This window comes from Branchiostoma lanceolatum, chromosome 17 (genome assembly GCF_035083965.1).
Source record: "Branchiostoma lanceolatum isolate klBraLanc5 chromosome 17, klBraLanc5.hap2, whole genome shotgun sequence".
NCBI lineage: Eukaryota > Metazoa > Chordata > Leptocardii > Amphioxiformes > Branchiostomatidae > Branchiostoma > Branchiostoma lanceolatum.
This window is the reverse complement of record NC_089738.1, coordinates 5,887,119-5,901,241: the sequence shown is the minus strand read 5'-3', so window position 1 is coordinate 5,901,241 and position 14,123 is coordinate 5,887,119. Positions and strand designations below refer to the sequence as shown.

General features: G+C 40.2%; 1 protein-coding gene across 1 annotated transcript; it reads right to left on the bottom strand.

The window, feature by feature from the left end:
- Positions 1-2,201: 2,201 nt before the first annotated feature.
- Positions 2,202-13,301, bottom strand: LOC136422943 (glutathione hydrolase 1 proenzyme-like). Its single transcript, XM_066410873.1, has 11 exons — positions 13,082-13,301; positions 11,074-11,291; positions 10,280-10,475; positions 9,736-9,896; positions 9,160-9,309; positions 7,229-7,365; positions 6,387-6,574; positions 4,462-4,571; positions 4,007-4,137; positions 3,095-3,223; positions 2,202-2,644 (listed from the first exon to the last, which is right to left on the bottom strand). Exons 1-11 carry the CDS (start codon positions 13,288-13,290, stop codon positions 2,501-2,503), a joined length of 1,773 nt encoding a protein of 590 aa, XP_066266970.1. The 5' UTR covers positions 13,291-13,301; the 3' UTR covers positions 2,202-2,500.
- Positions 13,302-14,123: the final 822 nt, after the last annotated feature.

The window sequence follows — 14,123 nt, the reverse complement described above, 5'->3', positions numbered from 1 at the left end:
TCCCATGGGGTCGCTAACAACACATGACGTCATTCGTCGACGTAATTTTGACGTCAACGTAGTCCCCACTGACGTCAAATGTCTTGGCATACCTTAAAATCAATAATACGCACTATTTTGTCTAATACCTGTAGATATTATGGGAATTCCCTATTTAGCCAATAAAATCACATCGATGACGTCATAATTACGTCATATTACGTCATAACGTCACCAAAATTACAAGAATAATTAATAAAACTTTACGTTTACATCACTCCCTGCAAATTTGATGATGATGCAACATACCGGACGGAAGTTATGAGGGGGGGGGGGGGCGAATGGTCCAAGAAGTCTCAAAAAAGCCCGGTCTAGATAGGGTTAAAAGTTGGTAACCACGAACTCATTACTGAGTAAGTAAGTGATATTGCAAGGATTATCCACTCCAAGACACACACCATGGTCTAATTTCTTAGGTAAGACAGTTGACCCAGAAACATGTAAATACATCAAAACAAATCAGTTTTGTCCGCTACAGCGGTAACACTGGGCACAAAGTAGCATTTGAAAACTAAACTGACATCAAAGAAAAAGGTACAGCTCACCATTTTGGCCAATTTACATATAGATGAACGAACTAGCTAAAGTCTGTTTCATAATCATTGTAGGGGCAAGTTTGATTCAGTTTGTTTGTTTGTTTTATTAAGATCTCCATTATTGTACAATCATAACAACTAATACACAAATCTTCCTGGAGTCCGGCTTATTAGATACAAGAATATCAATAAAGGAACAATACAATTAATTCAAATACAGGAAGAACGAAAACAATTGTTAGATAGTAAATCATACAAGATCAAACATGGTGAACTTAAAATGAGCGGAGGGGTCAGAGATCAACATAAAAAACGGAATCATTGTATAGATAATTTACACATACATGTACAGTATACCATAACGACGCTAACTGTTGATGAACAAGATAACTCAAGAACGGCTAGATGGATTGGTTTAATATTTGGTGTGATGCATATGATAGGCCGTGTCAAAAATTGTAATCTGCCGCACGAGGAGCGATGATGTTGAGCGTAATCTACACTCTGCGTCACCATCAGGACGCCTACGTCATGCTGACGTAGTTCCGGTGTGTAGAGCAGCCTCAGTCCCGAACTATCCGTCATACCTGTACATACACACCCTAACCAGGCCAAGCTTCAACCCAAAAAATGTCTTACCACTACTTTTAAAAACTCTTTTTTTTTTTCAAAGAATTGTACCCATCTGGAACGCTTTGCCCCTCAACACTAGACTCCTAAAATTATGCCCTACCGTTTCTATCAACACTTTTAAAAAAGCTGCCCTAGTTCACTAATACTCCCTTACTACCAACAGTTTCGACCCCAATGACATACATGTATGCTCATGGCTCACCCACTGCCAATGCTCTAAATGCACCCCTTTTTGAATTCTTCATCCTGATGCGACACGCATTTCACTAGCATATCTCTGTCCAATAATTTTTGTTATCAAGTTGTTGCTGATATTTTTCTTATTGTTATCATTGCTATCATTATGTGGTTTCCACTAAATTTAGTTTTATTTATCTTCTGTTGGTGATATTTGTTATTATTATTGTTGTCATTATTATTATTATTATTATCATTATTACCATTATTATTAGTGTTACCATTATTATTGTTACGTGGATCCCACCAAGTTTTGGTTTGTTGAACTTCTATTCCCTGTTGTTGTTTTTACCCGGGCTGGGATTACAAAATAAAGGACATGTATCCTGTTTTCCGGACAAACCGTTTGCATGTGATGTAATAAAGCTGAAATAAATAAAAAAATAAAATAAAAAATAATAAATAAATAAATAAATAAATAAATAAATAAATGAATGAATGAATGAATAAATGAATGAATGAATGAATGAATGAATGAATAAATGAATAAATAAATAAATAAATAAATAAATAAATAAATAAATAAATAAATAAATAAATAAATAAATAAATAAATAAATAAATAAATAAATAAATAAATAAATAAATAAATAAATAAATAAATAAATAAATAAATAAATAAATAAATAAATAAATAAATAAATAAATAAATAAATAAATAAATAAAAAATAAATAAATAAATAAATAAATAAATAAATAAATAAATAAATAAATAAATAAATAAATAAATAAATAAAAAATAAATAAATAAATAAATAAATAAATAAAAAACCTGTGCCCTCCTTCCCGGGGAGTTAGAAGATTTATCGTCGGTAGATTTACCCTCAGCTCGTTTGGTACTGATACCTAGCTTTCCGTTAACTGTATCATTTACTTTATGCCCATTACCTAGCTTTACCCATCTTTGGACTACTGAGGTTGATTATATGCGTCAAGAAAAAAATCACTTTATCACATATCAAGCCATGAAGCGGTCTTCATTTCATTGTTTATAATCAAACGACGAATAATAAGTTCATCCACTCAACCATATGCCCTATAATGGCTAGTATCGCTAGAATCCCGATGGAGATCCGCCTTTCCTGGAGTCGGAGTGAGCGAAGATTGCCGAGTTCTCACGAGTCACAGCTTGCACCATGGCCTGGTGGTAGTTCGGGACCGCTTCACCGTGCATCTTCTCCAGCTGATGAAGCACCGCCTGGCGACATGGAAGCAAATTACAGATTTGACTACATGGGGGGGGGGGGTGTCAACGCTTAACAGTAAATTCACCCCTGAACGGTGATTTAACTCTTTGTTGCGAAATGTTTTGGGAGCGAGTTCGTTGAATTGACCCCTTGTGTTCATGGGGTGTCCGGCCCTACTGCACGCCAATGCATCATGTACACACTTACTAGCTAACTAGTGAACGCATCAACAATATTACGTATCTAATACCAGCTCAGAAAAGAAAAAGGGCCAATAATGACTGCAAGTACTGCAAGTTATACCGACCCAGGATTGAAACTTCAAGTTTCAAAAGTTTAGTTTTTTTTTTCTATGTTAAATTGACAGATATCTTATTACTCCCATCGCCATACTTTCCTTAAAGAAGCACATTCACGTTTCTGGATTCTATAAAAACGCGAGAAAGAAATCTCGGACCGACCTTTGACTTGAACGGCCTCAATTTTTCATAGTCCACGCCGGGCACGCCTTCAATAACACCCAGGTGGAGACGAGGCTTCTCTATAGCAGAGGAGATATCCATGCCCAGCAGAAGGTGGTGGACGATTACCTGTGTGTGTGAAGGAGCATTGGTATACAGAATGTTACAGAAGACCTTTATTGCACGACAAATGTACACTGTACAATGTCAATGTATACCAACAACTACAAAACATCATACAGAAATAAACGTATAGAATATTCAAAACTTGGCATCCTAATCACTAATATTATAAGGGCTAGCAGAAGTCTTTGATGTAGTGTTACAATTGATTGAGGATAATCATTAGTATCTGTATTTTTCCAATGACAAAGCAATCTTTTACAAATTCACCTAGTATTCTCGCATTTTGGGCATATGTTGACCATTCGCTTTTCATTACGTAACAACGCTAGCCTCAACCAGGACCCAATGGTTGCTGGAAAATAGTAGAAACTGGCCAAATAGAAATAAGTGTAACAATTCAACGGGTATCATTTTTGTAGCATCACAAAGGCCTGTCGATATATAGAGTGAGAATAATAGGTAGTAGTAGTGGGCAACCTCAAGCCAACCGTACACACTCACGCCACATCTTCAGAAAAGACACTGGAGCCGGATATCCCTGTTTAGGATTTTATTCGAGCCCACACCGACAATTGTTTCGCCTTGCGTGTGGCTTTTTCAAGGAAACAGAGCTCGAATGAGCACATTACATTGTGTTCTGGCTTATATAGGCCATCAGTGCAGGATGCCCTAGGTAGCTTAACCAATCACAGTACAGCAAAAGACTGGGTCTGCCCTTCTAGTTCTAATTGCACTGCGTACATGACCCCAATTAACCTCTAATAATAATATAAGAATAATAGTTACATCTGCTAACGCCGTTATGATGTTCCTTCCTCCTGACGCTCCGATCACCAGCCTGACGTCACCGCTACTGTCCAGAACGACTGTCGGACACATCGACGACCTGCTGCGCTTCCCCGGCTGCACGGTGTCCTCTGTGAAGCAGTAGAGTTCATCCCTTTATTTGTTCATCAATAGACCCCTTTCCAAATACCGGCGCCATTTTGAATCTGGCGCGAGCGCGCGTTATTTGAGCACGGGAAAAGTAAACAAACGGTAAACGGGAAGCACGGGAAAGGCTTTAACCCCTTCAATTAACTCAGTAACTGATTTCCAAAGGAGCCCTTACAAAATTATAACAAATCAGGATTATAAAACAAGGATAACATTAACATCAACTGAAATGAATACTGCATTCACAATCTAGCTGCAAACGTTCTTTAAAGCTATCTAATGGGTGTATCATAAGTTGCGCATACCTGGACGGCTTGAATAGATTCGCGTTTTGTTCTTCCCCGGCAGTGTGAAGAGGGCCATGGCCTCGTTCAGGATGACGCCAGTAGAAGGAGACCGGAATCTCGCACCGAAGCTGTAGATAGAATTTCACATATATATATATATATATATATAATATATATATATATATATATATATATATATATATATAGAGAGAGAGAGAGAGAGAGAGAGAGAGAGAGAGAGAAAGAGAGAGAGAAAGAGAGAGAGAGAGAGATACATTAGATAGATAGATAGATTTAGATAGATAGATCGATAGATGGATGGATATATAGATATGCACAATAACTACAGAGACTGCGTAAAAAGAGTCTTTTTTGGTCTGAACACCGACACAGATGAACTTTTCAGCTTCTAACCATTGACAGAGATGAACTTTTCAGCGTCTAACCATTGGCAGGGTTGTATGTTACAGAGGCTGAATACTTACAAACGTCTGATGGAACTGGTGACTGACACGACATGGCCGTTATGTACAGCACTAGTACACTAGGAGAGTTTTTTGCTAGAAGCGTGATTTAGCTGAGACTATTTTTTGCTAGAAGCGTGATTTAGTCGAGAGTTTTTGCTAGAGGCGTGATTAAGTCGAGAGTTTTTTGCTAGAAGCGTGATTTAGTCGAGAGTTTTTTGCTAGAAGCGTGATATAGTCGAGTTTTTGCTAGAAGCGTGATTTAATCCAGAGTATATTGCTAGAAGCGTGATTTAGTCGAGAGTTTTTTTGCTAGAATCGTGATTAAGTCGATAGTTTTTTTTTGCTAGAAGCGTGATTTAATCGAGAGTTTTTTGCTAGAAGCGTGATATAGTCGAGAGTTTTTTGCTAGAAGCGTGATTAAGTCGAGAGTTTTTTGCTAGAAGCGTGATCATGATTTAGTCGAGAGTTTTTTGCTAGAAGCGTGATTTAGTCGAGAGCCTGTTGCTAGAAACGTGATATAGTCGAGAGTTTTTGCTAAAAGCGTGATTAAGTCGAGAGATTTTTATAGAAGCGTGATTTAGTGGAGAGTTTTTTGCTAGAAGCGTGATTTAGTTGAGAGTTTTTGCTAGAAGCGTGATTTAGTCTAGAGTTTTTTGCTAGAAGCGTGATTAAGTCGAGATTTTTTTGCTAGAAGCGTGATTAAGTCGAGAGTTTTTTGCTAGAAGTGTGATTTAGTCGAGTTTTTTGCTAGAAGCGTGATTTAGTTGAGAGTTTTTGCCAGAAGCATGATTAAGTCGAGAGTTTTTGCTAGAAGCGTGATTTAGTCGAGAGTTTTTTGCTAGAAGCGTGATTGAGTCGAGATTTTTTTGCTAGAAGCGTGATTAAGTCGGGAGTTTTTTGCTAGAAGTGTGATTTAGTCGAGTTTTTTGCTAGAAGCGTGATTTAGTCGAGAGTTTTTTGCTAGAAGCGTGATTTAGTCGATAACTTTTGCTAGAAGCGTGATTTAGTCGAGATTTTTTTGCTAGAAGCGTGATTAAGTCGAGAGTTTTTTTGCTAGAATCGTGATTAAGTCGATAGATTTTTTGCTAGAAGCGTGATTTAATCGAGAGTTTTTTGATAGAAGCGTGATATAGTCGAGAGTTTTTTGCTAGAAGCGTGATTTAGTTGAGAGTTTTTGCTAGAAGCGTGATTTAGTGGAGAGTTTTTTGCCAGAAGCGTGATTAAGTCGAGTTTTTTGCTAGAAGCGTGATTTAGTTGAGAGTTTTTGCTAGAAGCGTGATTTAGTGGAGAGTTTTTGCTAGAAGCGCACGATATAGTCGAGAATTTTTTGCTTGAAGCGTGATTTAATCGAGAGTTTTTTGATAGAAGCGTGATTTAGTCGAGAGTTTTTTGCTAGAAACGTGATACTGGCAGGATTACTTGAAGTGCAAAGAGGGTTTCTAAATAGCGTAATTGATTAGTCAGGCTAGTACTTACAAACGTCCGATGGAACTGGTGACCGACACTGCGTCTCCGTTAGGCCCCAGCACGGACACGTGAGAAGTCCCCCTGGTGTCGGGACTGGGGGCTGCTATACCGTAGTAAGAGCAGTCGAACGTCCGGGCATCGTCGATCTTACCCCGGAGTTCGTCCGCGAAGTCTTTCGATACCATCTTCTTCGTCAGCTGAAGGGGGGAACGATCAACATTCGGTTTGAAGCTCGACTTTTTAAAGGTATTTGCTCGACTGTAAGAAAAATCATGTAGTGTATTTCAGTGCTGGATACTAGTATGCAGCGTTATCGATCCAAACTTCCCCTAAACGTGCGTCTTAAGGCCCTTAGAGATTTCGGCCACGTGCCGCGCATGTGGGGGAAATTTACAGAATAAACCTTGTTTTTTTTCCATCGCGTTAAGCAAGTGGCCGGACAGACATAGTGATTTTACTATCATTTGTCTGCAGCCTGACTACTTTGGACAGTTACTCTGCATTTTTTTCTGGTCTATGTTCTTCAAGCATAGCGCTACAAGGGAAAAGATTCAGAAGTGGATGATAATGGGTTACCCTAGCACAATTCTTCATCATATACCTCAGTATAAATACATACTCGCACGGCGTTAAACAGGCAGAGAAAAACTTACAGACCATGCCTTTTCTTTTTAGAAGAGCTGATATTTTTGCCCATGGGTTTGAAATTTGGCTCTGTCCGCGCAGTTTTAATTAAGATAAATACGTTTTGAATAAATCGGACGTAAACTGGTCCATAGAGTTACCATAGAGAGAGAGAGAAAGAAAGAAAGAAACAAAGAAAGACAGATACAGATGATTATATAGATTACCTCTTCAACGTTTACGAAGTTGGGATCTCCCAACGCCAGTCCTTGACCAAAGCTCAACTTGTAGGCCTCAAATATTCTGTGGTACGTCAGGACCTCTTCGTAGACACTGTCTTTGGTTGAGGAATTCAGTCCGTAACCTACGTAAGTATAATATGTTGCACATAAGTACTAGTATCTATCATTCTATTTATTCTTCTAGCCATATCTTTTTATCTAGATTTATCTCTATACCTTTGTATCTATATATATTGTTTTATTTTGAATCTATCACAATCAATGTGAAAGGGAGGGCAAAACATATGTTTACGCACCTTACAAGTTGCCCTCCCACACACCAAAGACATCAATATCAACATGTTACACTATAAATAAACTTCATATAGAAAGCATATCATAACACAAATTTCTATCTTCTATACGTCTATCCATCCATCTATGTGCATAGTTATCCATCTTGATTTCTATCCATCTATCTGTTTATCTATTCTGTAGATATTGTCTAGATACATCCGGATCCAAAGAATCTATGATGAATATAAACGTGTGTTGTTAGAAACTGCAATGTTTTGTCCATCTGGACGCTAATAGTTTCCTTAAAGGGGCATATTGTAGAATCTGGTGGGCAAAAACTACAAATAGTAAGAATTTGAAAGATCTACACTAAGATTCACATTTGTAACTTATTTGTTACTTATTTCCAACATATTCCCGTCATTTTGTCACATTTCCACCATTAATAAACGACGAAAAATCTGGTTCATTTACGTATTAACTTGCGTCCCGCAAGTTAATATGCAAATAAGCCAGCGAAGAACGCTACGAAAAATACGAATCGACCGTTATGGTCGGAGTTGGAGCGTCACAGGAAAATCACCACAAGTAAACAAACTTCAGAACGTCGGGCGTTCGATCGCGTGTTCGGTGGTTCGTCGGAATGTTGGACAAGATGGCGGCCAATAGACCGATCCCAAAGCCACGCCCCCTGTTCGATTTCGAACACCTCCGTCAAAAACAGGGTTTGACGGACCAAACATGGTCGCCGCGGCTAGGTTGAAAATAATAACACTGACTTCGGTTTAGCTTTTGTGGCACTGAAACCCTTTCAGAGCGGGCCAAATAAGAATGCTTTGTCTTCTCTGTTGAAGGCTGTATCCACCGGGTAGAGTTGTTTAAGGAGGGGGTAGGTGTAGTTACGGTGAGAGCGTAATGTTTTCGGTCAATGTTAAAGCGGTATGCGCCGCATAGCTTTCCCTTGTCGGTGGGCATCAGCGCCCATTTTCTGACAACCAGCCGATGCACGTGTAAAACAGGGTTCGTATATCTGCGACAGGGTTCCCACTGTATTGACTGCATGCATAACAGCTGCATGGTATTTAGTAACTAAGAATAAAAATGCCTTCTTTTACTTCCCTGTTCACTTTCAAGTTAACCAGTTTCACACACCAGTAACTGAAGATCCGAAACTCTGCGCTAGCGGAGTTTGTAGCAGTCAGCATGTGGTACAAGCTTCCTCTCCTTGAGTGCCCGATCTATTTTCTTTTTAAATTCGTTTTTGTTCTGAGCATGCATTCAACTAATACAGTGGAAAACCTGCCCCAGATATACGTACCCTGCTTTACACGTGCCATTTTTGCCCCGCCAACGCTGTTTTTGACGGAGGTGGGCTGAATAGAACAAGGGGTTCTATGGATCTTCTATTCGTTCGATATGGTGTTCGACAGGATCGGTCTATTCAAGCGGCGGTGGGGATTGCGTATATAATTATTTTTCAAGACGTTTGCACGACACTACAAAGTCGCATCCTTACGTGATGAATATTGCTGTGCAGTGTAATAAGATAGATTCAACTAATGATGTAGAAAAATTCAAAAAACAAAGAATTTTGTTTTATGTTCATGTCACAATATGCCCCTTTACAGAGAGCAACTCACCAGCTAAGATATTCAGAATAAGGCTTAAGCGTGCTCCTCCCGATGGAGGCCCTGACGTCAGCAGGACTAGTCCATCCGGAAGTGACGTATTGAGAGGTGTCGTGACGTTCGCCCGATAGTCCAGCAGGTCCTGCTCAGTAATGATGCCACCTGTAATGTCATGAACATATGAATATCTAGATAAGATGAAATAACATCTATTGACCATCTACAACATATTACGTTTGTTCAGTTACTTTTTCCCATTAAGCTTGTTTTGATATGATTATTTTACTCCTATGTTACTGCTTTGACCTCTGACCCTCTCAACATCATTTGTTTGCTTTTGTTTGATGATTTCAGTGCTATTGTTTGTTATATTGAGTTTGTTCTGTACTATTCCTATGTTTAATTATCATTTTATGACCTTTATTTATTATCTGTATGTAAGGGCTCCCTTGGAAATCAGCTGCTGAGTCAGCTGAAGGGACTACCCTAAAGATGAATAAATAAATAAATAAATAAATAAATAAATAAACATCAAATTAGCCGATATATATGAGACGCGTTAATAGTCACTGATAAACGATGACTTACCGTTTTCTTGAATGTCCTTAACCAGATTCTTCGCAATCTTCCCAGTGTAGAAGGCGTCTGCACCGCCATTGGCAATCGCAAGGAGCGTCTTGGCGAGTTGTGGTCTTTTGACAGTCATGTTTTCCCGCAGCAGGGCGCCGTGCTCGTCGCAGAATACGTCACTGCAAAACAAAAAGGGACGAAAAGCAGAGAAAGCATTACTCATAGAACTCATAGTATAAGCACTATAGCATAAGCATACAGCGGTTAATTGAAGACAGGAAATGAGATAACGCTCCCTGTAGACCTTTGACCTTACTTCCTGCCAGTGTCTCCAGCGTGCCTGAAATAAGAAACCCTGCCAGAAGATTAACCATTTGACCTCCAATTTGACTCCACATCCAGTCAGTCTGCTGTGACATAATTTTCCTGACACTGCTGTGTTCAAATAAAAACGGACACACCCCGAGCAAACACACCGAAAACAAAACCTCCCTACGCGGAGGTAACAATCAAAACGCTTGAGGACATTAACAAGTCTTCACAGGTTAAAATAAAAACTTACCGGAGGCCGTTCTTCCTATCCAGGATGTCACCTTTCCTAGCTTTAATGGCTCTCGCGAGATGATTCCCTATACAGATCCCTTCCTCTGCCAGTCGGACTGCCGGTTGGAACAGGTCTTTCCACGGCAGATTCCCGAACCTCTGGTGGGCCTCCCACAACCCGCGGACCTGGCCTGGTACCGCAACTGATAACCCACCTGCGGTCCCCCGAAAGTTCGAAATGGAACAAAATGGAACGAAATGGAACGAAATGGAACGAAATGGAACAAAATGGAACGAAATGGAACGAAATGGAACGAGATGGAACGAAATGGAACGAAATGGAACGAAATGGAACGAAATGGAACGAAATGGAACGAAATGGAAGGACTAAAACAACATATGTTCTTCTTCCATTTCGTTCCATTTCGTTCCATTTCGTTCCATTTCGTTCCATTTCGTTCCATTTCGCACTTTCGGGGGACCCCCCACCTGGGTTATATTGTAACATCAAAACATGGCTTCCTAAGCATTCACACGAATGTTTATACAGGATCCATACCAATATTACGGCAAGTCTAAATGCTGACTTGTCGCCATCTTGTTTTGGCCAAAACATAGGCCAGAACAATTTGAATGCTGCAGTACTACCATTGATTACTAGTCGGCTCTTTAGTACCTGCGAACCCTAACCCTAATGCACTATGAAGACAACTGATCTGAACAGACAATTTTCGCTCCTATAAATTGTGTCACGTACTTGCGATATTTCTCAGACATTGGCGAAACTAAGACGTGGTCATTTTTGTGACGTACCAAATACAGCTATCTCCGGGTCCTCTGCAAACATGTCTTCTTGGGATGCTAAAGGGACAGTTTCACGCGCGTTGATGACTTGTGACGTGCCTGTTTCTCTGTTGTATACGGTCATCTGAAGCCCCCCTCCGAGCCCCAGAGAGTGTGGAAGCATGACGCCCAGGCACAGGAGGGTAGCAATGGCGGCGTCCACAACGGAACCTTTCACTAGAGTGTCTCTGAGACATAGAAAAGCAATTCATGTGAATGAAGTTGATGAACAAGGATATACAAAATTGTTTTTAAGTATCTGCATGCAATACATGTTGGAATTCTTTTGTCCAACATAAACAATAGAGTCTCTGACGGAAGGCAGTCGCTACAGACCCTAGCGATCTAGCCCCGCCAAATGTGCGCTCCTCACAATTCAGCCCCTGGCTGCGAAGAGAGAGTATTTAGCCTACCCAATGATAATGATAATAAACAGAGCATAGTACAGTGGAGTCCGAACGTCGTCCTGGTCTAGAAAATAGATTCATCAGGAAATTATGATGAACTGTGGATAGAATTATGTAGTGACAAAATTGGGATCCCAAGCAGTCTTGTGATTCGTCCGTCACTTTGGACGAGGACCGCTGTCATCCATCATTTGGCTGTGTCCACTGTACTGTTAAAGATTTTGTAAGATATTTCATGATTTGATAGGCAGTTAGCTTTGAAGAAGTGCGGTCAATACTACAATGTCAAAGTACAGTCATAGAATAGAGATATGTAATATATACTCACTGTAAATAAATCTCGTCATCGTCGAAAACAGGGCCAACTTGCCCAACGCATGTAACTGATACAGAGCCCAGCATCATGGAAAAGCAATGTGTATAGTACTGGTAGCAATCTACCACTCAATTATCACGACCATACTAAGTCTATGTCACAGGATGTTCGACAATCTAATCTAACATTTAAAGTGCACACGTATCCAACCTAGGCTCCAAGCAGAATCAACGTGTTGCAAAGACCGTATCCAACTGGAAGAAGGAGTTTTTGACAAGCATTCATTAACAAATAGCAAACCTTACACCGTCGCCATGGCAATGCTTTTTCATTGCCAGTCGTATTCATGTTGTCTACCATGAACGTAAAGATCCAGATAATCATCTACATAACTGCATGGGTAATGAATTAACCGTAAACAAAACTGATGAACTGAACAAATCCAAAGACTATACACTTTCTTTCTAGCCTTAACTTTGAATATAGAATATCTGAAATTTTGTTATGTAGGCTCTTTAATGGTGCTCTGAATTGTGACGTCAGATCCATAATTATACATAGAGATAAACTGGAGAGGGTGCAGAACCAAGCAGCCAGATTCTGCACGAACAACTATGACAGGGGCGCTAGTGTAACAAAAATGAAAGCAGATCTGCAATGGGTGTCACTTGAGGACAGGAGAACAATGTCCAGACTTTACATGATGTACAAGATGACTAATAAATTTGTGGACGTACCGACGGATAAGTATCTAATGCCAGCTGAGAAGAGGACAAGAAATAGTCATGCTTTTAAGTACCAGAGTTATCAGCCAAGGATTGATGTGTTCAAAAATTCGTATTTCCCGAGAACCATAGTAGAATGGAACTCGTTGTCATCAAGTACTGTAGGAGCTTCCTCACTAAGTAGCTTTGAAGAATGGTTGCAGTCAGATATGCAAAGACTAGGTGTAACAGACCGTTTGGTGTAATATGTCCAGCTGCTACCGCGCCGCGTGCCTGCGAAGCTGGTGTGTTACGCCTAATGACGGTTATACCTAGTCTCCAAGCAGACCTACGGGTTGGCAAAGACCGTATCCAACAGGCAGAAGGAGTTTTTATAGCCAACCAAAGTCTCATAGCCAACCCAAGGGGTTGGCTATGAGACTTGGGTTGGCTATGAACTCCTTCTGCCTGTTGGATACGGTCTTTGCCAACCCGTAGGTCTGCCTGGAGACTAGGTTATACCGTCTATATAGGTAGAGATACAGATATACCTGCCAATTCGAGAACACTCTGCCGAGTCGGAGGCCACCGCGCCATGTTTATACGGTCCTCCCACGGCGTCCCGTTCAGAAGGTTTGGCTCCATGGCACACCCCTCCCACTTCTTCCGTTACGTGTGTTCGTCTGAGGTAAATTGGGACAGCAAAGGCTGTGAGTAAAGCCGCAGCGGCGAGACATAGATGCTTCGCGATGACTTGCATGGTTATTTCCTGGTCAGATGACCCCTGAACTCTGACACACATTTAATCAATAGACAATGCCTGTCCTCATCAGGCAGAACGCTGAGCTTTCTTAAAAACAGCACCCATGATATTCTGGATAGCGTGAAAATTGATGGAAAAAGATCGGACGAGGGGTAGTGGGCTTCGAACCCGTGCACAACCAGGTAATCCATGACAACTCCTGTCGACCATTTGATTGACATGGAGTTGAACCTCTGGGAACAATGACGTCATCTTCTCCACTTGGCTCTGTCGTCCATCAATGAACGAAGGGCCTAGTATAGAACTTGACATAGATTTGACTTCATAAAACTGATTCACAAACTTTCAAGAACACTAAGGTCATGTCGATTTGATAATATGGATGACAACCTCCGGGTATCCCAAAATCACTCACATCTAATTGACATAATTGCTTCCCCAAGCTACATGGCAATTCGCAATATATGGCAGTACAATCTGTTGTGAAAGCTTAACTATTTAGCTGTGCAAACGCATTGATATTTATAGGGTTGTTTTGCATTGTCATCTAATTGTTACAATTCCCCCAAGCTACACGACAGTCCGCAATGAACGGCAGTACAATATACTGTATAAAAAGCTTAACTTCAAATCAAAGGAGACTCATATAAAGCCATACGTCATAGCTGATCAAACCCCCCTTGATAAAAGACCCCAAAAACTGATATGAGCGTGCGAATGAAAAAAAAAAAAGTTGGCAAAAATAAGCTGTCTTCATTAGGATGTCTATGCAGCCAGGAAGGGTAAATGAAACTAAACAGAGCATGGTATAGCGAAATATAGGTTCTTCA